Here is a 25,727-nt window from a genome sequence, read left to right on the forward strand (position 1 = left end):
AGAGGTGGCAGAGGAGCAGGGAAAGCTGAGTCACACTTACAACATGATGGAGACCAGTGGGTGGAGGAACAAATGCAGTGAGGGTCATGGGCTTGGCATGCTGGAGGTCTGCACATGGCCAGGTGGCCCTGCGTGGCTCAAGACAAAGGTGACGACTGACTGCAGAGTGAGTCCGTGGTCTGGAGAGGAGAGGATGAGTAGGATGGGTTATGATGACAATTAGTGATCTCTGGCTAATCCTGACAGCTTCTTTTCCATGGCTCCTAACAACCACAACACTACAGTTTTCTGTAAAATAAGGTAGGAGAGACAATGAATGTCAATCAAAAACCAAAAATTCACGCTCTGGGCCAGCAGGAGATGGAGCAAGCCATCGTACAAAGTGGGTTTGGTGACATGTCCATCAGTAAAAAAGCCAAGCCCCTCAATTTATTCTTGAACTAAGTGCCTTTCCTGGCAGCAAGGCAGCAGGTAAGGAAACCTATGCAAGACAAGAGCAGACCAAGCCAGGCCCTGCTCCATTTCAGTCATACATGTGCAGTTTTGTTGCATCAGGGGAAAATGCTTCTAATCAAGACATATGAGGTAGAAGTCACTGAAGAAAAGGGTCCAGTGGTTAGCTGGCAATTTACACACCAGTGGAGATAACTGTGTGGTAATGGATTAATTACATTAGTATTACAAATAGATTTTAGCCAGGCTTTATTGGATGGAAATTATTTTTATATGATTTAACAATGCAAATCACTCTTTGCTCTGGAAACATAGGTACAGAGTTGAAAATATGAGTATGGCAGAAAACATATGGAAAGTAACACAAAAAGATGGAAAAAGGTAGGATATGTAATTGGGTGATGGCAAAGCAGAGTGCCCTGAATGTGTATAAACATGGAAGGCAACCCATGCTGCAAGATCATTTTAGCACCTATAGATACCACCCATCTCCTAAGTGGGTGGGGAAAAAAAGAATTTAAAAAATTTAAAAATCAATCCTCTCCTGGTAGGCACTCATGGTACCTGGCAAGGTGTCAATTAATCATCAGCTTGAGTATGAAGAAAAAAGGATTCCTTTCCCTTTGTTAAGTTCATATTGAGTGCATTTGGTTCGATGCAAATATTGGCTTTTTCTCATCTATGTTAATTAACCAGCATGACTGTGGGAGTCCAGGGCATCCCTCTGGCTGCCCTGGAAGGTCTGGGACCCTGGCAGGGGTCAGGAACCCCCCTGGACAGAGCCCCCAGAGACACTGGCTGTGATCTCTGTCCATGAAAAAGAGTTTTCAACCTTACAGCATGAATTACCAGCTCTGAGTGTTTGATATAAATAATAATTAAGTGTGGCATGGGTGTAGAAGTAAAATTTTAGGATTCTAGATGAGGGGTCCAAAGGGGACAAGATGGAGGAAATTTGGTATGCCGTGTCCTTTTTCTCCTTCTTCATGCCCTCCATGTCTCACTGTGGTGTTGGCATTTTTCTGTTGGTTCAGGCTGGGGACACACTGTCCAACGTAGGTGACAGATATTGGCATGTTATTGTAAATCCAGCCCAGGGAGTTTCTGGTATTTAATGTTTGTCACATCCCACTGAGGGCAGAGCCCCACACGCTGCCCTGCAGGACAGAGCTGGGCAGGGCAGCAGAACATGTTAGAGAGAAACAGAATAAACAACCTGGAAACCAGCACAGACCAATTATGGCTTCTTCTTTGGTAGGGGGGCTGAAAGACAGAGACTTTCTGCAATTTTGGAATCATCAATAACACATATTCCATCACATGACAGGACTTAGTATCTTCCATAAGAGGTGGAAGAGAGAGGGACATACCTGAGACTTGCTCATCTTACCTGTAAGACTTTGCCCTGGGGACTCTCAGCAAACAGTAACACCTGATTGTACAAAGGGTCTAAGGACTTGCGAGCCACTTTTGTCTTCTTCTTCGCAATGCACACGCCATTCTCCAGCAGGTAAGCTTTGATGTAAGCAGCTGGAAAGAAGAACATGGTCAAATATGAAGAAAATCTTCATCTTCACTTTAGAAAAGACAGTGTGGCATGTCTCAGGTGTTTCTAAAGAAGGCAGTTACAGAAGGGAAAAGATTTGCCCAAGCAGCCTTGTTTTCAGTACCATGCACAGGCTGCTTAGTCCTGCCATGCAAAACTTCAAATTTTCCCTGTTCACAAGCATTGTGGGAGGCTGGGGCTTAGGGAAGTACTTGAGGAGATCAAAGCATCCTACCTGGCAGTGTTTTGGAGCCGGGTTTTGGTGTCAGTCCTCTAGCCTGAATGATATCCACTTCAAGCTGCCCATTTCGCTCTTGCAAGCCAATTTCCACATCCCCTAAACCAAAATGTCAAAATATATAGAAGACTTTCAAAATAATACATCCTTGGGTTACAAAAATCTTTAAAAACAATCTTCATGTCCCTCCTGCACAAGCTGTAACAAACTGTATGTGCCTGATTTCCTCCTGTGTTACTCTGGAGCAGCTCCACAGTGATTCCAGGTCACATTTTCAAAAGCAAACTTGACTGGCGGCCCTCTAAAATGGCTTTGGTGGCTCAGTCTCCTACTCTTTGTGGCAGCAAGCTTCTCATCTCTCCCAAATGGAAGAACCTAGGACTGCAGGCTACTTTGGGAAATCAATTATGGTGGACTATAATGAAATTCCTACAAAGCCTGATGGGTCTTAAAGAAAGAAAAACCCCACAAGATGCATTTTCAGGATTTTAGCTGCATTTTACTTAGTCTGTGCCTTTCAGAGCTGAGGGAGAAAAGCATAAAGCTGCTGCTCTCCTCTTAATACCACATTTGCTGCAGTCAGCAAAGCCTTTCAGCCAAGCTCACTCGATTTAACAGGGAAATGGAGCAGGACAGTGTTTGATCAGCAGATGCTGGACACATTATTAGGTGGCTTGTAGGAGCTGTCTGTTCAAGACTCAGTTAAAGCCACCCAACTCCTTTGTGTTCCTTACCCATCGAGGTGGTGGCCAAGGTCTGACGGCCAACAAACTGTGCAGGGCCCATGCTCCCCAGGAAGTCACTAAACTGCCCAGCAGATGCCAGATGGACTCCACTGAAATTCAAGCTGCAAAAGAAAATCATTTTGGCTAGTGATTAATCTGCATTTTAAAGCAACTCAGTAACTAAAGAACCAGATATAATATATCTTCTAATTGAATGACATCTACAGAAGCCTTTTTTTGAGCAAAACTCGATGGATTCCACACAGTTTAGTTAGATGGAATCCATTTAAAATCTCTTTCCTCATCCAAAAAACCCCAATAATGGCTGCAGTCACCAGCTGGTCAATATTTTTTTACTTATAACAAATTGTCTCTAAGGAAAATCTCTGCTATCTCAGGCTCATATGTGGCCTGTCACCTCTTCAGATAACAGACTCCTAGAATAGCTTATAGGATTGTCTCTTGATAGCCATCCCTTCTTAATCCTCATTTATTTGGAGGAAATAATCCATCCAGAGTAGTAGTTAAAAGTGAGATGAGCAGCACAAGCATCAATCCCCTTGGGACTCAATTCCCTATTTATTTAACACACACACAGAGCAATACATCTCCTTTTTGATTAGAGGGTCTCATTTCTTCCTGCTCCACACCAGAAGCATCCACCCTGTCCACACCCTGCAGTTTTCACATCTGCTTCCATGACTGTAGCCACAAAGAGGATCTGAATATGGGTGGCAAAGCTAATTAGGACAACATCCTCAAACACCAGCAGTGTCTCTGCCACAGTCACTGCAGCAAAACAAAAGCTGTTGGGAGGACAGAGCCTCCAAATCTCATCACCAGGCACTGAGGCTGGCCCATGGCATGCTACAGGTGCTGGTCACTGCAGCACGTGTGACACGTGTGTAGCAACACAAAGAGTCAAACTCTGTGGTACACTGACACAATTAAAGATTTACCCAGCTGTACCCTGATTTAGGCAGCTGGTTTGGAGGTTGTAGAAGAACTTGCTGCAAATGGTAAGGAGGAGGCTTGAGGCCAGCATTTGACACCTACATTTGTCCCCCAGGCATCTGCCAAGCCATGACACAGCTGCTGAGACACGTCAGGAGCTCTGTGCCGGGTGCTGCTCTCTGCCTGCTGCGTGCCAGAGTCGGGCACAATCACAAACCTCCTCCAGCTCTCCAAACTTCCCTGAAGGGGGGCGATTAGCCACGGAATGACACAGCCCCCGTTCCTCAATTCCTTTTCTCACAAAGGACGCTGTGAGGAGGCTGCACGTCGGGCACAAGTGACGGCAGAGAGAAGCCCTGCCTGCGGGGTGGGCTGGGGACCGCAGGCTCACACAGCTGAGTCAGCCACAAAGACTCGGTGATGCCCCCCTGCTTGCCAGTCACATTTAAAAGACATTAAAAAGAAAAGAAATTCTTTCCCAACCCTATTCAACCAGCAGCGTGTTAATTTCAGGTTGGGATTTCAGCTCTCATTAGTTATTTGCAGACCTGCTCTCAGCCCCATGGGAATATTTATTTATTCTGACAGGGAAGGAGGATGCCAGCACACACAGCTCAGCAGCTCACTACATGGGTTCATGAGGTGACTTAGCTCCCTGTGACAGGGTCACTCAACTTTTCCACAGAATACTGCACCTCCCCTCTACACTGACCTGGCTCTTTGTGAAATCTGGTTATTGCTGCTACACAGGGAGAGCTGCTGAGCCATCAGCATGGAAAAACCTGCCCTTGAGCTCTTTATGAATGTCACCTTTGTGAAAAGGATGAGGGAGTCTCAGCATCCTGGGTGACAGGCTTGGGAGGGGCTCTGTTTGGGTGTATTTTCCTCAGTTCAGTGTTTTTTTCACTCTGCATCCACTGTTTGCACCAAGACTCCAGGTGATATTTTGAGATACAACAGAAACAGCGGCATTTATTTGACATTCGTTGCAGAGAAGGTTTAACATTTTTCTCGGTTTCCTGTGTCACCAACTCTTTAGCAGCACAAGGTGAATCCCCAGTGCCCAGGGCCACACTCTGCTCCCTGTGGACACACAATTCCTGCCCCACCATCCACCTGGCACCTGTCAGCCCCACCGTGGCAGCCATCCCTGGGACCAGGGCAGAGTTGCTGGATTTGTGGCCTGGCTCCCCAGGATAAACTGTGCACACAGAGAGAGAGAGAGCCCCAGGGCTGGAAAATCTGCAGGGACATGGGATGGGGAAGCAGAGGAAGAGGGAGCCCAGAGCCAGACAGGCTTTATCAGGCTCGTGATTTGCCCATACAAGGAGGGAAGAAGTGAGTCCTGATGCACATGAGGACCAGCGAGACTCCGTGACCCTGCTGGCTCAGGCATTTTGGGCTGCACACAGAGAGTCAAAAAAGGATGAAAACTAGTGCCTAGAGAACTCAAAATAGTGCAGGAAAAAGGAGATCTGACAGACAAAGACGTAAGATTCAGCAGGAGATGAATGGACCATCAGCCAGAAGGTAAATGTTTTTTTTTATTCTCTTCAACTCATGGAAGACAAATGGGCCAAACTCGGGTCTCACTCCTACCCTGGGGAGTGTGTGACCTGAACCAGCACGTAAATAACAGTCTGGCAAGACAACTCACAGCCCTTCAGGGAAATGTTCACTGCTGTGCTCAGAACAGATGCTTGGGCTAATTAGCAAGATGCTGAGGACCAGGACAGAGGAGGGGAAACCCAGAATTGAGTGAAGCTGAGGGCTATGAGAGTTCACAGCACACTCAGAACCAGGTCTTGGAACAATTTCTATCTTAGGGGAAGTCCAGCTGTGGTACTGCAGAGGACACACAAAGGTGGGAGAAGACCACCCACAGAAACACTGCAGGACAGCAAAGGAGAGAAACCCCTCTGGCCCCTGAGATATCCAGAACAATTCAGTAAACCATTCCCTCTTACCTGCCAGGAAGAGAATCCCATCAAAGGCTGATGCCAAGTATTCCCCTGCACTATACCTGTGTGGAGAGAAGGCACCTGTGCTCTCACACCAGCCTACCCCTCCTCTGGCCTAGCACCCTGCCCACAGCAGCAGGGCTGGAACCAGATGATATTTAAGGCCCCTTCCAAGCTGTTATGTGATGCTATCTATGAATGCTGATCGCAAAGGCTCTGCCCAGCAGCTGGGGCAGCTCAGGAGAAAGTAAAAGCATCTGATAACAAAGCAGCTGATGCTGCAGCCTGCATCGATGACACACAGGAAAAAAGCAGGAGAGTATGAAGAACAGTGTTAAAAAGCACAAGAACAAGGACTGTTGGGGTAAAGGTGAACCAATGGCAACTGGAAGTGCTTAGAGCAAAGCAAAGGCTGCTGTTATCCTCCATAAACTCAGAAGGCAAAGAGCTCTGGATGACCTTGAAACAATGAATGCTCTGCAGTGCAAACTACAGCGAGAGGGCAGGACACTGCTGCAGGGACAGCCAGGCTGGGCCACCAGCACAAATCCTTGCAAGGAGGGCAGTGGAGCTGCTGCTTGAATGAAGCTGCTGATCCCAAGGGGAATGGCAAAGCTCACTTAAAAACACAGGCCAAGGTCAAGACTCCATCAGTCTGGATAACAGCCCTAGTTAATGGGTTTACTAGCACTATAAGAAAGTCAGTATTAAATTAGACAGTTAATGTTCCCAACTGTTGTTACATTTGACTGGGAAGAGAAGACATAGGAATTACTTCTATAATAGATTATGCCATTAGCTGGTAGAACTGGCTGCTACATTGCACAGAGGCTGACCTTTTGCAATCCTGCTTTATTAGACACTAGAAGCAGCAGCTCTAAATCTTGGCTTTGACCAATTCCTGGACATATATTTGGGTACTGCCAATAACCCTGGAATGGAAACAATTTCTGTCTGGAAAAATCATAAGCTATCTCCAAGAAAGCTACTGCTTCTCCCTTGAGGGGAGAGGGAAGGGGGAAATAAACTGGCAGAAATGTAGTATGAATGTCAATTAAAAACAGCAGGAACCATTTAACAGAATAGACTAAATTTCAGATGCTCAAATTCAGCTTAGTGAGCTGTCTGTCAAATACTCAGAGAGAAGCTGGGATGGTGAGGTGAGTGGGACAGGTATGGTGAGATTGTTGGGCAGGCTCTCCCCATTCACTCACTTGTTTTTCCTAGTTAAAGCAGGGAGGAAAAAAGCTCCACTGTGACTTCTTTTAACCCTTTAAATGCACCCCTGATGCTCTGAAGAGCCCTTCCCTGCTAGTCTGAAACATGTTGCAGGCTCAGCAGACTTTTCCTGCCTGCCCTTCACATATATTAAGCAGTTCTGACCTGCCCTTGATCCAGAAACCAGCTCTCCAGCTGAACCACCACACACTCTGGATGTGCTAGCAACAGGCTCCTGAAGGGATGTGCCGCAGGTGACAGTGGTGTCTCCACCCTGGGTGACAGCCAGCAGATGTTTCACACACACTGGAGTGATCCTGGAAAGCCCTTCCCCACCCATTGCCCAACATGTCTGTCCCTTAAGGGGAAGAATCACTACAACCTGGTTATCACTGATATGAGATGTCTTTTTTTATTGCATCTAAAGAGAAATGCTAAATATAGCCAGAGGAATAGAGGGAGCGCTTTGCAGCTGACTTGCAAACAGCAGCTGCCAGAGCCAGCAGGGCCCTGTGACAGGACCATCTCACGCTGCAAAGAGCTGCACACAGAGAAGATTAACAGGCGACACTTGTCAGCCTTTTGTCTAAAGGGCACAAATCCTCCACTGAGCGAAGGCAGTGCAGCCTTTGAACAGCAAAGCGAAATTAATTATCTCTTCTCTGGCCCTTTGCTTTCACTAATCGTGATTTACGGGCTCTGCCACAGCCAAATGGGAACGATTTTAATGGAGTTAAAGATTATGGGTTTGCTGTGGAATTGGTCGTAAGTTGAATGCAATGCAGTTATTGGCCGGAAGGCAGAGGGAGAGCACAGGGAGGTCAGCGATGCCTCCAGCGTGCCAAGGACAAATAAAGGACATTTTGCTGGAGGATGCTCAGATGATGGTCTTTAGCTGTAGGCAAGGAGGCAGAGCATGGACAGCAGGAAGATGACACTGGATGCTGTTGATCCTGGGATCTCTGAACCCACCAACTCAGCAGCACAAGCGCTAACCCTGGCTGCACGGGCAGCAGCTGCCGCCAAGGCTCAGCACAGGCTGCGAACACCATCCCGGGGCTCAGCACAGGCTGTGAACACCATCCCGGGGCTCAGCACAGCTGTGAACACCATCCCGGGGCTCAGCACAGGCTGTGAACACCATCCCGGGGCTCAGCACAGCTGTGAACACCATCCCGGGGCTCAGCACAGGCTGTGAACACCATCCCGGGGCTCAGCACAGGCTGTGAACACCATCCCGGGGCTCAGCACAGCTGTGAACACCATCCCGGGGCTCAGCACAGGCTGTGAACACCATCCCGGGGCTCAGCACAGGCTGTGAACACCATCCCGGGGCTCAGCACAGCTGTGAACACCATCCCGGGGCTCAGCACAGGCTGACAACACCATCCCGGGGCTCAGCACAGGCTGTGAACACCATCTCGGGGCTCAGCACAGGCTGAGAACACCATCCCGGGGCTCAGCACAGGCTGCCAACACCATCCCGGGGCTCAGCACAGGCTGCCAACACCATCCCGGGGCTCAGCACAGGCTGTGAACACCATCCCGGGGCTCAGCACAGCTGTGAACACCATCCCGGGGCTCAGCACAGGCTGTGAAAACCATCCCGGGGCTCAGCACAGCTGTGAACACCATCCCGGGGCTCAGCACAGGCTGTGAACACCATCCCGGGGCTCAGCACAGGCTGCCAACACCATCCCGGGGCTCAGCACAGGCTGCCAACACCATCCCGGGGCTCAGCACAGGCTGCCAACACCATCCCGGGGCTCAGCACAGGCTGCCAACACCATCCCGGGGCTCAGCACAGGCTGACAACACCATCCCGGGGCTCAGCACAGGCTGTGAACACCATCCCGGGGCTCAGCACAGGCTGTGAACACCATCCCGGGGCTCAGCACAGGCTGCCAACACCACTCCGGTGCCCGAGCTGTGCCCGGCACGGCCAGGCACGGCGGCGGGGACACAGCCGGCGACAGGCAGCAGGGAGCGGGGCACAGCCGCGAGAGGGAGACGCGAGCCCGTGCGGAGCCGGCACCAGCCCAGCCCGGCCATAAACCCTCCTGCCTTTTCCCGACAGCTCTACACGCAGAGTACGATCGGCAGGGCGTACGGATGGGGAACGACAGGCGGGAGAGCAGCGCTGAGGAAAAGGACCTGCGGGTCCTGGCTGATGGCAAGCTGGATGTGATCAGCAGTGTCCTGGCAGCCAGGAGTGCCAACCCTGTCCTGCGGGCATCAGACACAGCATTGCCACCGAGGGAGGGGGTTGTCCTGCCATGCTCTGCGCTGGTGCAGCCGCACTTCAAATCCTGGGGGTAGTTTTGGCACAACGATATAAAAAAGACATTGAGCTATTAGAGAGAGTTCAAAGGAGGCCATGAGGATGGTGAAACCTTGAGGGGAAACCTTATGGGGGAGATAACATGGTTTGTTCATTCTGCAGGAGACTGAGAGGAGACTTCATTGGGGTCTTCAGCATCCTCATGAGAGGAAACAGAGGTGCAGGTACTGATCTCTGCCCTCTCATGACCAGTGACAGGTCCTGAAGAAATGGTATAAAGCTGAGACAGCACAGGTTTAGGCTGGATGTTAGAAAAGGAGTTTCACCCAGAGGGTGGTCAGGCACTGGAACAGGCTCCCCAGGGCAGTGGTCACAGCGCTGAGCCTGTCTGAGTCCAAGAAGTGTTTGGACACCGCTCTGAGGCACAGGTGGGACTCCTGGGGTGGCCTGTGCAGGGCCAGGAGCTGGACTTGAGGATCCTCGTGGGTCCCTTCCAACCCAGCATATTCTACATTCTATGGATCTTAACAGCTGTGTGCTCAAACTGGGGCTGAAACTGCCCAGACCTTCTTGTTTTAAACACAACATTCCTAATCCTGATTATTTAGGAAATCTGTGCAGCCTCTGAAGACTGTGTTCTTGTGCTGCATGCTGTAGGTCAGGCTGTATGAAATCTGTCCTCTGTAGAGTAATTTAAGAGTGGCTTAAAGGCTCCTTGCCAGCTGCTTGCTTCTCTGCTCTTTCAGGGTAGCAGCATTTCCTGACCTCCTCCTTGCAAAAATCTGTCTTTCCCCTCTGTGTGCAAATCATGCAGTCGCTTGCTTCATGGCACAGCAGCTGTTCCTTATACATTACTGGATGGAGAACCAGCTTTTCAGAGTTTGCTTGTAAACTGATCAGGATTTGAATGACTAGATGGACAACACTGATTTCAATGCAAAATGCTATGAAGAAAATGCAGAGCAGCTGTGCTGATCCCTCTCACACAGCATATGTGGCTCTGCTCAGTCCCTTCCACACTCCCGCCTGCTGGTGGCTACAGATTAGCATGCAGAATGTGCAAAGGCAGACACATTTAGGGAAAATGTATCATTAATTTCTTTTCCTGTCCGTGCAGAGTTTGTCCGACCTCTTTTCTAAATCTATTTTTAAATTGCTTCTGGGACTCTGTATGCCAGGTATCCCATTATGCTGCTGAGAGCATTTGCAGAATCAGCTTGTCAGAATCTTGTAATACTCACAGGAAATATGGTCAGAATGCATCTCCACAGGTCAGCCAGTCCACACCCAGGTCCCAAGACCAGAGCAGCCTTATTTACACCATCCAGGACAGCTGCTTTTCTAACCTGTTCTTAAAATCCTTCCCTGAGAGTTTATTTCTGTGCATTGTTTTACTTTTTCCTTCCAAATCTTTTTCCAGTTCTTCCTTCTTACAGATCAGTCTTGAACATCCTTTGTGAATTATCAGTTTGAAAAACAGACCACCTATTCCCTTTCTTTTCCTCTTGATACCATGTTTTGTAAGTCTTACAAGACTTTGAGATTGCCACACACTTGCTGCTGTGCCAGTACAGAAGGAATACAGAGTGAGACACTCATCTCCCTTCACAGGCTGGATGTAACACCCTTTTGTCCAGGAGCTGTCTCAGGAGAAGAGAATTTTGTGTCCTCCCCCTTGGACCAAATCCCCATTCCTGTCTCTCTGTTTCACAAGTTGCACACCTTGACTCCCACGGAACTCCACTGCTCCACTGCCGTGGGTTCAGCGAGGTGGTGAGGACAGACAGCTTCAACACAGCCATCCCCTAGCACACCCAGACAACAGCTATTTTCAGAAGGTAACATTTTGCTTTGTTCTTTTCATGGATTCATTTACGCTATCCACACAAACACCTATCTGCCACCATCTCAAGTCTCCAGAGGTGATACATTCTTGAAGAGCTGCTCCACTGTGTCTGGTATGTGCATGGGATGTGTCTGGGTCCAGGGTTCAGAAATCATTGTTCTGTTCTTGTAAATAAAAAAGCCTCTTTTTTTTTTAATCCTCTCATGGCACAAACTTGCAATTAATAAGTTGCCTAAACACAGCCATGCATCTCAGTGGTTTCACTTGCACAGCTGAACTAACAGATACACCACACACATTTACATCTAAATTCTCCAGCTCTATCTTTAAAAAACAGGGAGAGCAACAGATTCAGCCAGAAGAAATGGGGAGAGGGAAGTCTCCTCTGAGACTGATAACATATTTGACAGTTATTTTATTTGAGCATTAAAAAAACCCCATCAGAACTCCAATTTCAGGGAGCAGTAATGTTCTGTGTAACAATCACACTCATCCATATTGCATGTTAACGTCTTTTAAATCGCATCTCCCAGGCAGGAGCCAAGCAGAATCTATCAGCTAAGGAGGAAGGCAGAACTTGCCAATGTCCATTACCCCATCTTTCAAATATTTATGGTGTGCACAAGGAATATGCATCCAGCTACACTATCCAGGGATTGGCACACAGCCCTTTAACCTGTCAAAGTTGATGTGAACGCTGCAGGAGCCTTCAGGGAAGGCTTTCCATGAGAATCTATCCCAGCAGGACCCAAACCCACCCTAACCCCACCAACTGCACCCCTCTCCTCTGCCAGGCAAGATCTCCAACTCTGCCTCTCAACAAGCTCTGTTTCTCTCTGGGCCACTCCACTTTCTGTAGCATTTTTAGCACTGTGACGTGCTGTCTTATGTGCTGTAACACATTGTACTCCCCTCGCGTATCCCTCTCCTTCTGCTCTATGAATTCTGCCACTGAAACAGTGCTATAAAAACTATGCACTGAATTATGCACAAAGACTTCCCCCACTCCCTTCCCCACCTTGCCAGGCTAGCTCCATTTTTAGCAATCACTAGTCATCTCAGATGCACTGAATAAAAGATAGCTACCTGTCTTCAGTGAGCAATTCTGTCTGTTCCCAAGAGGTTGCTGAAGGTGGGATTCACTGTATTTCCTGCTGGAACTACAGCTCTCAAGGTCACATCCTTTCTAAGCTGTGATGGTCAAGCTTTGTCTGCACAAAAGGATATGCTGTTGCTGAACAGGCTAAGGAATTTCTTGATATTTTACAGAAATAATCTCCATGCCTTTCCTGGTTTCCATCTCAAAAGACACAGATTTTTTACAGCTTGAACTGATATTAACATGTTTTATTATATTTTTTTAAAGAACTCGGATAAAAAGAAGCCTGAAGATAATCTGTTATAAAAGAGCCTAGAAGTCTCCTGGCTTTGGAAGTCAAACAAGAAACATTCAGGGAATAGCTGCAATGTGAATCTCCTGAATGGAGCATTCATTTTGATCATTCTTGAATGTTGATGGATAATTTCTGGTGAAGGGAAGCGAATTTTCATGTGGCCATGTGGTCACAACCTAGGCCAGTATTTTCTCCTGCCTCCTGGTAATTATTGCTCCGCAGTGAAGCAGAGAAGAACAGGCAGCTGCCCCAGCCTAAGTCCCAGGGCTGGCTCACACCAGCCCAGTGGGAGAGCTGGTACCAGAGACAGAAGGAAGCCAAGAGGTGCGAGCTGCCCGTGCTGGTGGCACTTGTGCCAGGCTGCGTCCTGCTCCTGCCCGGGGCACAGCAGGGCAGAGCTCAGGCAGCACTGCCCTCGCCAAGGAGAAGAGAGGTGAGACTGCTAACAACAAGATGCTTCCTTGCTGGACCTGCACACTCATCTCAGATAATACGAGAACAATCCTCCAAGTCCTTGTTAGTCACTACCTGCTGTGCTTTTCTAAGGTAAAAATCACCTGATCTCTCCAGAACTTAATCATCTCAGCAGTAGCCAGCAAGAACAAAAGAATGCTATGAGTACCACTCACTAGGCACTATGGCAGCCGGCAGGCTTTTGTTCCAGGTCCATTTTTATCTTTCTGCTCCATTTTCAGGAAGAAGTGTTTGGCAGGAAGAAGTTACATGCAAGTTCAGAATCTACTGCTTTTTGAATGCTGTACATGGTCTCGTGCAGCTGCAGCAAAACCCAGCCAAAATAAGATGTAGATCATGCAAGAGCCAGGATGGAGCTGAGATTCTGCTGAATCTCACAGAGTTATTCCTATATTCGGAATTGTATCCTTGCAGCAATCCTGGTGTCCTGAGACTACCCCACAGGCACTTACTACAGTGGGCAACTGTTTTCTCAAGCAAATCTTTAAGTACAGACATAGAAGAAAATACTCACTGCTGTAGGATTTGTAACCAGTGCTAAGATTGTTCTGGATGAATTATGAATGGAAACATCTGTGTATGTGAAAGCATAACCAACCTGGCTGCAATGACAAGGGAAGAACAGACAAGGTTAGAGAGCACTTCACTTCCATATCCTGTTTGAGGGCAGATTGTAGCCATAAAGTTCCCCCAAAAAAGCAAACAAAAAAGTGGCAGTGCTGCTTGAGATCTGCAGAGATGAAACAGAGCAAGACCCTGAGGTGAAAAATCACTCCAAAACAGCAGGTAAGTCCTAGAAAGTGTAAGAAAAACACAGTCTGAGAGGCAGCCTGTCGTGAGGAACAACTCAGCAGACACAGTGAGGGCTTGACAGCTGGTGTCCCATGTCCCCCCTGCAGCACACAACCCAGCCTGGCTCCAGCACCTGGATTCACGAGGCTTGATGCCCACATGGGGTGGTGAGAGTGTGAGGGAATGAAACCTGGACACGGGAATGACTGAAAACAGTTTTGTTCAGAGAAAATATCTACTTCTCCTTCTATAAAGTCTCACATTGAGTTTTATTATAGTAATTTCCTATAGTAGCACACAACCACTGTCCAACAGAAAATCTGGATAAGACGGTTAGAGGACTTCTTGTCTGGCAAAAATTTACATGAAGAAGTGTGTTAACAATGTCAGCATTTCCTGGCATGCTGTATGAGTTTTAATTCCAGGAGATGCATCATTTAGCCCAGCTAGTCTCCAGTACACTTCATCTTCAGGTAAAGAGAGTATTCAAAAGAAGGCCTAGCATACCTCAGAGGTATACCCCTGCATAATAAGCCTCTCCATGAAAAAAAATCTGGATTTTATTCAGTCTGGTATTCACATGAAAGCAGCATTGCTCAAAAGCATGCACTTCAGAACATTCTTTAACTGTGATACCTTGCCCTAGCACAGAGCAGCTGTGGAAGCTGCCACCAGCTCCCTGCAAAAAACATGAAAAAGCAGTCAGTGAGCAACACTTCCTAAGAGCAGTTTGTATGGCTGAGAGCAGGTATTTAGGCCTCCTGCAGCAGAGCTTCACCAAATCTTTGATCACTTCAGCATGTCACCTTTGGAAGTTGTCCTGTTAGCCCTTAAACTGATAAGGATTATAAGAACACATCGAAGTTGAAAGGTTTTGAATCCATCTTCTTCCAGGTGTGGATACACCAAAGGGATGCAAGGGTGGAAAGAACTAGAACAGCATTGCCTTGCTGAAGACCAGGGGTTTGACAGTCACTGCTGAAAACTCCCTGACCTGGGAGAATCTGCACCAGTCACAAACCCAGATTTTATTAGAAAGAAAATCAACTCACCACAGCTAACAGAGACATATGAATCTTCATTCTGCCTCCCTGGGAAGATAGCTACAGCAAATGAGAGAGGTCAAGAGAAATCTGATTTATGAGAACACATTTCTGTTCCTCAAAGCTATTCCCCAAACAATTCCATTCTTTGCTGCAGGAAAAGAATGCAGAGAAACTCCCCTCCCACCATGTTTCAAGAGAATTGAGCCCTCTTAGCTCTTTGTACTCCCAGCCCTGTTTGCTTATCACTTGTGGCTCAGACAGATAGCTGCAATTCCCACCGGGTTCCCAGAAGAGATTAATTATCCCACCCAGGAACAAAGCATCCAGGAACCACTTAATCAACTTTTCAGCGAAGAGAAGAAACTACCCCATCCCTGGCCGAGGTGCTGGCAAGGATGATCTGGCAGTGTTCAAGGTTGGAATACCAAAAGTTAGGCTTGTACTAATGAAGACAATTGGATTGCAAGACAGGCTTTTCCTTTTTCTGTCGAGCTCATAGCTACATGTCACCTGCCTTCAGGGTGAGACAGCACTTGTAGGGGTGCAGTATTTTGTTGGCAGAAATACTCTCCCCTCCACAAAAGCCCAACAAAGCAGCTGATGGAAGCAGTGAGGACACAGACCATTCAGGGAGCTAAGGCTCTTCCCAGAAGGATAAGCTATGTAAACATAAAAAAGAAAAAAATTTGCTCTGCATGAAAGCAGATTCTTGCTCCTCATTGCCCAGGGAATGAACTTAATCACTAATCCTCTGCATCTAGTGGCGGAGGCAGAACTCAAGCCACAGGACTGTGCTGGTGTAGCAGGAATATTTCCCTGGAGACAGCAGCTCACAGAAGAGATAAGGTACATCACAGCTTTGGAGTGACAAGATTGCTATCGCAGTCTGCGCCTCATTACTATTTTGAACCTTCAGCATAGATCTATGATGCCTTTCCAGGATTAGCCTACTTCTAAAGCTAAAGAAAGTCTCTCTTAATTTACAGCCTGTTACTTATTTAACACGATAATCACATTAATTGAGAGTGCCTTTGGACTATCTCAGCATTTTAGCAGTACAGTGTATTTGGAATACCACACAGCACTCGAGGGAGCATACACAATGATGCCAAGTATAATCCTTGGCTTGAACAGGACACCTTTTAGGTATAGAAACATTCTGGCCTCACACCTAGAAAGCACAAAATCGGATGGTATGTACTGCCTTCTTTAAACACTGTGGGTATTTTGCTTCCAAAGATTCCTATGAACAGTCTTCTTAGTAAAATAATTAAATTTCCATATATGGCTTCAAGTAATGGAAATACAAAAACCAGAATTGGAGAAAAATCAGGTCCCAAAGTTCTGGCCTATATATCCCCTGCTTTGCACTCTGGTGTAAAGTCTGAATGCAAGCGTGTTGTGACTTCTCTTGGGGGTCAAAAATCTGTTCTGAAACACATTCTTTTAGGACACTGTAACTCAGATGAAGCAAAATAAAGTTTTTTACCAAAGTACACACAGGCTCCAAAATACATATTTTGATATTGGAATTTTGCTATGCTATCATGCATTTTATTGCTTTCACCCTTTTCAGCACCTTGAAACTTCTGCCTGCCCCAAACCAAAAGGCTATTTTGAAACAGGGGAAATGGACAACTATTGTGCAACATTAAAAACTACGGACTTATAATTTACGAGCAGAAATGAGCCTCTGCTATTGACCCCAAATTACTCATCCAAAGGCAAAGCAGTTAAAAGTAATGGGTATCTGCTTCAGCTCAGAGTAATGAGGACACTAAAAAAAGTATATAAACAGTCAAGTATGTGCCAGCCATGCAGATAGAGAGATCTGCTCTAATTGGATGGGCAGTACACCTGCAACACAGGCAAGTCAGAAAAACACATCGTCCATCATGCTGGAGGAAAATTAATAGGTACAGGGACAGTGCATCCCACGAGTGCAAGGAAGAAAATTAATAGGTACAGGGACAGTGCATCCACAGCTCCCTTTTGATGACTTACTTTCCCTCTGATCCATAGCTGTTCATGCTGTCCTCGATGGACTCGTGGCTGGCTTGGCGCACGGTCCTGCTGGGCATTTCCACAGCCAGGCCGGTTTCTGTGCTCCTCTGGATGGCTCCTTTCAGTCTCCGACCATCACCATCTAGGAACACAAGGGGAGAAAAGGCAGTCAGCCTCTATTCCCAGAGCCTTCTGCAATGACAGAGCCAAGGAGAAGCAGAGGTCTCTTGGAAGATCAGCCTGGAATCCCTCACACATTTCCCTTACCCAGCCCTGCTTCAGCAGCAGCTCCCGGGTCACCTCTGGAACACACTCACTGCTCCACCATGCCAGGCCCAGCAGATACTGAGAGCATGCACACCCTCCCTACCTGCTCCAACCATTTGTACCCATTAATTAGACACTGAGAGGGCAGCCACATCAGATGGCTACACCCAGAGCTACCCAGTCAGGGAACAGAGTAGCAGCAACCACGGGCACAGCTGATGCCTCCAAGCCTTTCCCAAATCCCATGTTGCTGCCTCAGGTTGTGTGGAACAGCACAAAGGGCGGCAGGTCCTGGTGGGCACTGAGTGAGCAGAGAGGAGGAAAAGGCCAGGCAGCAGCAGCAGCGCTGTCAAAGCAGGAGCCTTCCCAGACCAGCCACAGGGGAATACTTGGGCACAGCCAAAATGTTCCCTGGTGGCACCAGAAAGGCACCAGCTGTGGAAAACCCTGGAGAGGACTATTCCCCTTGACAGACGCCCTCAGCCACAGCATAGAGGGAATTAAGTAGGTTCTGGTTCCTCCTGGGTGCAGTCTTCAGAGGCTCAGCCCTCTGAAATTAACAGCTGCTATTTTCATCCTCCATCTCAAGCAGTCTGTTTCTCAGAACAAACCATGTTATGTAATGAATATGTAATGAATACCATTACTATTAATTGCTGTAGCTGGTGTTAGGAAGCTCCAGATTTCATCCCACATAGAGCACTCATCCTGAAACACATCTGCTACAAGTTTCCCAAACAAAGCAAAATTATCTAAATCCTCTAAAGATGCTCAGTCATTACCCTGGATTCAGGCAACAAACTTCTGACCGACCCACAGTGCTCTCAGAAACCTTCCAACTTTTTTGAGTACCACCTCCAGAGGAGAAATGACCCAGCTATTGAGTCTGGAGAACTCAGGATCGCCAAGTATTAAAGAAAGCAAATCTTTCAAAGAATCACAGGATGGGTAAGGTTGGAAGGGATTGCAGTGGGTCATTTGATGCATCCTCCCTGCTGGAACAGGGTCACCCTAGAGCACACTCTGCACAGGACTGCATCAAGATGGTTCTTGAATATCTCCAGTGAGGGAGACTCCACAACTTTCTGGGCAACCTGTTCCAGTGCACCCACACAGTGAGGAAGTTCTTCCTCATATTCAGGTGGAACTTCTGGTGAATCACTTTCTGAACTACTTTGGAAATATGAGGGTATCTGTAATAACCTGCCTAAAATACACTGGTATTTGTAGCAGGCTGCTTGACCTAAAATACTTTTCTTTAGATCTTGGTGGGAAGAGGGATTTTGGAAAAAAAAACGTAAGATACCAGAAATACTTCCTATCTCACTTCTCCAGCTATATCTACATGGAAATGCAGACAAAAATTCTCCTATCAATACAGCTGTAAAGTACCTTTTCCTACTATCATGAGGTTTCCAACTGGGTAAATGTGCTGGCCCCAGGGCTCTGCACCAGCTGCTGTCCCCACATATGGTGCAGCCTGTGTACACGTCCCTGTGAGCTAAGGGGATCGAATTTGCACATTCTGGGTTAACATTAACTACAGTTTCTACTGTTTGTGTGCCTAGAGCAATGCATGAAGCACATTGTATAAATCAGGAAGTTACACAAATGTAAAACATATTTCTCATGTGCTTTCAAAACCCAAACCTTCAGGCAAGAATATCAATATGGGCATCAACAAAAGTGAAGCTCTGTGAAATGGCCATGCTTATTCTCCCAGCCAGTGCAGAGCAGCTCCTTTTGATGCACCCTTTTTAGCCTTGTGCAGCTCACTGGAGCCTCTGATGGGGCTTGTAGGTTCCTCTGAGGGCACATCCCACAGCCATGTGGGCAGACTTGATGGTCCATTTCATTTGTCTCGCATTCACCTCCACAAACAATCTGAGTCATCCACACGCACCAGTGCCCATCCTTCCTTCACGTGTGCACTCAGAGCACTCATCCTCCTGCCCTCTGAGGTTACTTCTCTGCTGGCAGCCAGAGCCAAAGCATCAAATGCCATAAATGTAGGAAACAAATTAAAAATGCCCCATTGCCCAGCCATGCAACATCTGTTTAAAAAAAATCTCTTCTTTCCCCAATCTAATGAGATGTGCCTGGAGACATTAAAAATTAAAAGACTATTCATCCACAGCTGGCAACAAACAAGAGGCTTGGGACAGAGCAAGGGTTTGGAGCAACACAAGGTTCTTGCTCTATTCTATCAACTATCTCCTGAAAGCCAGGAAAAAAAAAGCAGAAGGGCCCAAAGGCAAGGAAAGGCAGCACTGTGGGAGCACCAGGGCACTGTACCAGAGATTTAGCTGGCACGGGGCAAGTTCAGCTGTAGAGCACCACATGCATAGCTTTCCACTGCTGGGTGGGTCATTTTCTAGTACTCCTGATTGCTTTTGCAGATTTAAAAAAAAAAAAAAAAAAAAAAAAAGGAAAGAATATAAGGAAAAAAAAAGTAAAGGAAAAAATGGTAAAACAAGACAATGGGAATAAAGGACAAAAATTCTTTGCTCCTCCCTCTTCTTCCAGACAGAGATGCACAGCAATTCCTGCATCTTACAGATGATCTCTCATTATTCTGAAGACAGGTTGGAGAAACCTTTCTCCCCCTACAGTCTCTTTTTGCTGAAAGTTTCATTTAAACAGAAGGGGAATAATTTATTTTGCCAAAAAGGCAAGCTCCCAAATCACAGTTGCCAGAAGCATGACTGAAACAGGGTAAGAGATCACCATATGCACTAGATATCAGAAAGGAGAACAGGTTCCTAAACTATCCATCCACATCAGCTGGAAGAGGAGAACAGATCAGGGATAGCATACCTGGAAAGGAAATAAATATAGATGACACTGCACTTTGCATCTGTGAGCCAAAAATATTTCACAAGCAACAGTCACCTACCATTAATCTTCTCTGGTCAGTGTGGAGCATGGCATAGGGGCTGTGCCTCCTCCCCTTCCTGAAATCTTTGTGCTTGACACCTTTGCCAATCAGAAGGTAAATGATATGCATCTATGTGGGTGTTGCCTGGCAAAATCATTTGTCTTAATTTGTCAGTGGTATCTGAAACAAGTAAGAGCAGCATCGACATTTTCTGCAGCGTCACCAGATTTATTCCCTGCACCTCTTCCAATTAAGCAGCAAACAACAGAGGTTAAGCAGTCAGTCAAGCCTGCAGTGCAACACCTCACTAAGAGAGGATTTTAGTTTGGGATGACCTTGGGAAGAGAAATTTTTTGGTCAAATATCCAGGATGAAGATACACAGCACCTCGCTGACGCCAACAACCAGAAGGGCCCAGCAGTCACTCTGCCAAGTTCTCAGTGTTGACAGGTGCTTTGATTTTGCTCTGTTCAGCCAAACAATTTATGTTTGGCTAAAGAATATCTTCTAAAGCACTATTCACTCTTGGTTTGAAGATATTGAGAGATGAAGAATCTGCCATTTGCCTACACAGTTTATTTTACTATCTGACATTTAGAGATGCGGCTTAAGTTTGCCTGGTTTCAGCTTTCACACAGCAGGTTTTTTTAGTGCCCTTCTCCACCCCAAGTGCTGCTTTGTGTTCCCACTATACAGACTTTTCTGCAGTGCAGATGAGTTATCTCTCAATCTTATTTTGACAAGTTAAACAGACTGAGAACTCTATGTCTCTCATGCTCTGGCATATTTTTTCTCCTGGCCTTGAATCTTTACAACAATCTCTCCAGGTTTTAAACACCCTTTGGAGAACAGAACTGAAGCCTGCACTTTAGTGCAGAAATGCATGCAGAGGTAAAAGTCAGTTTGTGCTCTCATCTTCACTACTTCTGCTGGCATCTCCCAAGATCATAGTAAGCTCCTGGTCACATCACACCTCTCCTGGAGGCTGTGCAGTCCCTTGCCTGTCCTGCTGGTATGACCTTCCAGAACATTGTAATAAAAAATATGTAAGAAAACAAATGTTATTTGAAGAGAAAGCAAGCAAAACTCCAGACAGCTTTATAGACTCCCCCACCCTCTATACTATTTACTCCCTTTCTAATGTCCACATTGCCTGTGAATTAAGGGAGGTTTAAACTCATGCTTGCTCCAAATCAAATGAAAACTGAGCATCACCAGGCCTTCAAGAGAGCCCTCTTGCCTTTGAGGCTTTTCCCTGACTTTTTGACAAGTGAAGCAAGGTTTTAATCTACTTATCACAATCACATTTTTAGGGCCATGTTGTTCTAGGACAAAATCCTAACATACTTATCACATTTACCCAGTATCTGTGTCTTCTAAAACTTGGCAAAAGAAGAATTTCTCAGAAGTCCCATTTTCTCTACATTCTTCTTGATTGATATTAATTATATTCCATCATTTTATTCATTATTAATTAACTCTCATTATCATATTTCTCCTCATCTTTGAATACGTCAGACCAGCCAACCAGAAGTTCCTTCCAGACAGCCCAGTAACAAATGAAGAGGAGCAAGGTGCCCTGTGCAGAGCAGAGCACCTTCTGAAGAGCTCCTTTAACTAAACTTTCAGCTGTCAACCAAGAGGCAGCAGCTCTTCTCAAGGATGGTGCCACTCCTGAAGAAGAGCTGCCACCAAGAACTGGATTTGCTTGAAATTATGGGGTGGGAAAAATAAGAGCAGTGCTGCTCCCTTCTCTTCCCCAAGGAAAGAGTAACCATTTCTCATGTCCTCTTCTACATCACTCCCACACACAACTCTTTGAAGCTCTTCCTCTCTGCTTCTGACAGGGCTCTCCATGCTCAGAGGGCAGCAAGTCTTGAAAAATCAATGCGAGTCCTGCAATAACTAATCACAAGGTCACGGTTATATAATTATTACTCCTACACAGAATTACTCTATGATAGAGGATTATTGATGGCACTTCTGAGAGACAGAAGTGTCTCTCACTGTTATCCCTACACTGTCTACTCTCTTGTCACTTCCTTTTCCTCCACCCAGATACTTGTTATAATCTTTCTGTTTTCCACTTTGTTTTCAATTTTCTCCTCCATCGCAGCTTGCCACCATCACTAAAAGAAACCAGCATGATGCATGTGCTACAGACCCTCCTGTACTTTAGAATTAATTGGTATTGATTTAGCCCTGAGATTAGGCATTGACTGACTTTCAACTCAATCAGCCTGGCTCCTAAATTACCCAACCACTTCCAAGCACAGAGCACAGTGGCACTCAAAGCACACACAGCACCAACACGGGCCATCCAAGACACCCAGGGTCTGGCAAAACAGCATGAGTAGCTGTTATCCTTTCCCAAACTTCAGCCTGAGGTGCCAGGGGGGAAATCAGGAAGAGAAATCACTCGGATGCTTACTTTCATTTGTTCCAATTGCAAATCTCTGGAAAATACAACAGCTTGTATTTTCCAAGAAAGTTAGTCCAAGCTTGAGCAAAGAGACTGCATCCCCACTGCTTTTCTTATCCAAGTGTAGCAGTATGGAACTATTCCCATTCAAACACGCTGCAGGGCATCAACCTGGGCAGACTCTGCTCCCTGGATTCACACCTGGGTTCCTCAGCACATGAATTGCCTGCTTTGCTCCAAAATACAAACCTGCACTTATGAAGCATGAAGAACTGACAGCTCCAGCAAGGGAGCACAGAAAAACCCATCTGGCAGAGTCAGGAAGCCTTCAGAGCACACTGCAGATCACTTAGAAAGCAGTGCCAGGACAGGACCCAACTGCCTGCAGAGATTTGCCTGGAGCTATCTCCTGCTCTGCCTGCTGAATCTGCCTGCTCTACCCATGGCTCACACAAAGGCTCACAAGCCTTTTCATTTTCTGCAGCCACTAACTTCACTCTTTGGTTTTGATCCTAAGAGTTTTTCCTAGCCTTCTTCCCCATGAAGATCTGCCCCCAAGAAAAGATGAAGCAGTTTGGGGCTGAAAACAACGGGGAAACATGGAACACCCATCTGGATATCCCCTGCTGAGGTGAGGGCACTCCCCAAGTCCAACAACTTGGGTCTCTGGGAAGTCTGTGGGCAAAATGCAGCAGTGGGAGGCTCAGCTCAGCTCCCCACCAGACTGCTAAAGCACTGACCATTTCACCCCCTACCTATTTTCAGCTACTCTGAGAAAAGAGTCAGCACATTAACTTCTCCATTTGAAACTCTGTCACTGCACTGTTGCTCCTGAAGTGTTTTAAAAAAATTTTCTTCTGTTTAGTCAGATGCTGACTCCCTGTGACACGTACCTGTGTGCCATGAATCAGTTCTGAGATGAATAAAAACTCCATTGTTCAGCTTCAAAGGAGAAAAAGAGAAGCCTTCCTACCGCCTTGCATGAATACCCAACACCTGTGGCAGCCTGGCACACACTGAGCTGTTGGCTGTCAGGGTGGGCAGCACAGGCCCCTTTACAAGGGTATCTCTCTTCAGAACAAGCCCTGATGCTCTCCTAAGGGGCTGCTTCTGCTGAGGGGAAAAAAAAAATAAATATATAAATACTGGATTGTCACTTTAGAATGCAGTTTAATGAGATGAACTCAATCTCATCATGCCTGGCAAGCCCTGACATCCTGCCAAGCATTCCCTACCTACATCAACATCCTAATGAAGTGTGAATTATGAGCACCTAAAGAGAGGCAGTTTGTACTGTGCTCCAGAACATGCCAGGTTATCATCACAGCCTGAGTAATCCACCAGAATGACAGAAAATGGCTGGGGATAAGCAGGGGCACTAATCAGGCTGTATGCTTCATTCCCCTTGTCCTAGTTTCAGAGACCAACAAAATCACACCCTTTCTTTCCAAATTAAGCACAGTATCTTTATGGGATGGACAAAAAAATTTCAACATGTTTATTCTAATCTGTGAAGGTTAGGAACATTCACAGGGTTAGCAAAGTTCAATCAACTCTTCTTGTGAGATCCAGAAAAACAGTAAAATTAGCAACTATTTGCATTGCTGTTACAGCTACCAACTCCAGCTGAATGCAGACCAGGGCCAGGACACCCTGCCTGCATGGGAAACCTCTGGAGATGCCAATGAGACACCTCCAAATTCCCACTGCAGCACAGTCCCAAAAGATCCCACTGCTCCTGATCCACAAGGATATTTTAGCACAGAAAAGCTTTCTCTCATCCTAGAGCTCCAAGTGGCCTTCCTCACCCACACACAGATGTGTGGATGTCAAACCAACTCCCCCCGAACCCAGAGGTTTCTGTTCTTCCCCCTCACCATTAGAAGATGACCACAAATCATTCACAAAGGTGGTCCCCACAGCATTGGAAGGCTTACTTTGCTGACACCCATTGTAAAAATGAGCAAAGGCCATAATCACCATTAGAAAACAACCAAAAATCGCAGGGTTATTTTCAAGACCAGCTCTGAGGCTGCCTTCCATAGTTTCCCCCACAGCCAGCCCAAACCCCAACTCCTCAGACACTTAATGCAGCATTTTTTCCTCCATGCTGGTCTGAGCTGCAGTTTGGTTTAAATCCAACTGTGCCTGTAGTTAAGCAAGTCTCCACCCCAGTAGATATTATCACCTCTTGCAGCTTGTCTGGGGCATGGGTAGAACATTAATTTTTCTTCCTTTCTTCATCAGCTCCATTTTTGTATTTTAAACATATTTTTTCTCCTCCTTTTGAGGTTAAAACCAAATAGTTCTCATGGTGCTATTTTTAATTTTGACCTTTTTGATAATTCATCTATATAAAAAAATTTAATGGCCAAAATTTTCATTTAAAAGTGTCTAAAGAGAAAGTTCTGCAACAAACATGTAGCCAGGAAAATCCTTTGGAGATTTTTTCCTTCCCTGTCAAAAGAGAGAAAGCCAACATCCAAAAAGGTAAACACATATGTTCCACTGTCAATGACTTTCAAATGGAGTTTTTGACTACCATAAAAATTGTTTTGCTTTTCACTACAAAAACGTTGCAGTACCATAACACTAACAGAAATGTTTGGTTCTTTCAGAGTATTTCATGGGAACCACTTTGCAGCTAGACCCAGCTCTTCAGAATTCTTTCCATGTCTCTATTTTCTTTGCAGCAGCAGGATCCAAATAGCTTCATCTGATGGATGCTATTGCATTTTTATTTTTATAAGGAAATGGAACACACTGCCCCCTTCTCTTTCCCCAGTCTGCCAGGCTTTGCAGTAGAGTCTGATTAAATGAAATGTCCATAGCCACCCAAAAAATTCACTGCTCTAACATTTCTGCAGCAACCTAGCAATGAAACCTGAACATTGCCCTGTCTGTAGCCCAGGTCTCCAGGAAAGACAAGCAGGAAACTGCTGATGCTGCACCAGTTGTCTGGGACAGACATCCCAGATCCCAGGCCCTTCGTCATCTGCTGCTTTTGTGCTTGGGCAAGGAGTGGTGACTTCAAAATGTAATCTTAACTATGATACTTAGAGTCCAAGAAACCACAAACACACACACACACTCTCACTGCATGGAAATTGGGGGATTCCATCTTTCCACTTCTTGCATTTTGGGTTTTAAGCCTCACCAAGAGTTAAACTCCCCTCTGACCTCAGCCCATCTGGGAACCCCAGGGGGTCTGCAGTCCAAGTATATACC

General features: G+C 46.4%; 1 protein-coding gene across 1 annotated transcript in view; it reads right to left on the reverse strand.

Annotated features, from left to right (window-relative positions):
* Positions 1 to 25,727, reverse strand: part of RIMS4 (regulating synaptic membrane exocytosis 4) — a 56,420-nt gene that overhangs the window by 8,408 nt on the left and 22,285 nt on the right. The window contains exons 2-5 of the mRNA XM_021527866.2: positions 16,933 to 17,074; positions 2,972 to 3,084; positions 2,235 to 2,336; positions 1,844 to 1,983 (exon numbers count right to left, since the gene is read on the reverse strand). Coding sequence (XP_021383541.1) covers positions 1,844 to 1,983; positions 2,235 to 2,336; positions 2,972 to 3,084; positions 16,933 to 17,074 — 497 coding nt within the window. The remainder of the gene's footprint in view (positions 1 to 1,843; positions 1,984 to 2,234; positions 2,337 to 2,971; positions 3,085 to 16,932; positions 17,075 to 25,727) is intronic.

The sequence above is a fragment of the Lonchura striata genome, chromosome 17, assembly GCF_046129695.1.
Source record: "Lonchura striata isolate bLonStr1 chromosome 17, bLonStr1.mat, whole genome shotgun sequence".
NCBI classification, from domain to species: Eukaryota; Metazoa; Chordata; class Aves; order Passeriformes; family Estrildidae; genus Lonchura; species Lonchura striata.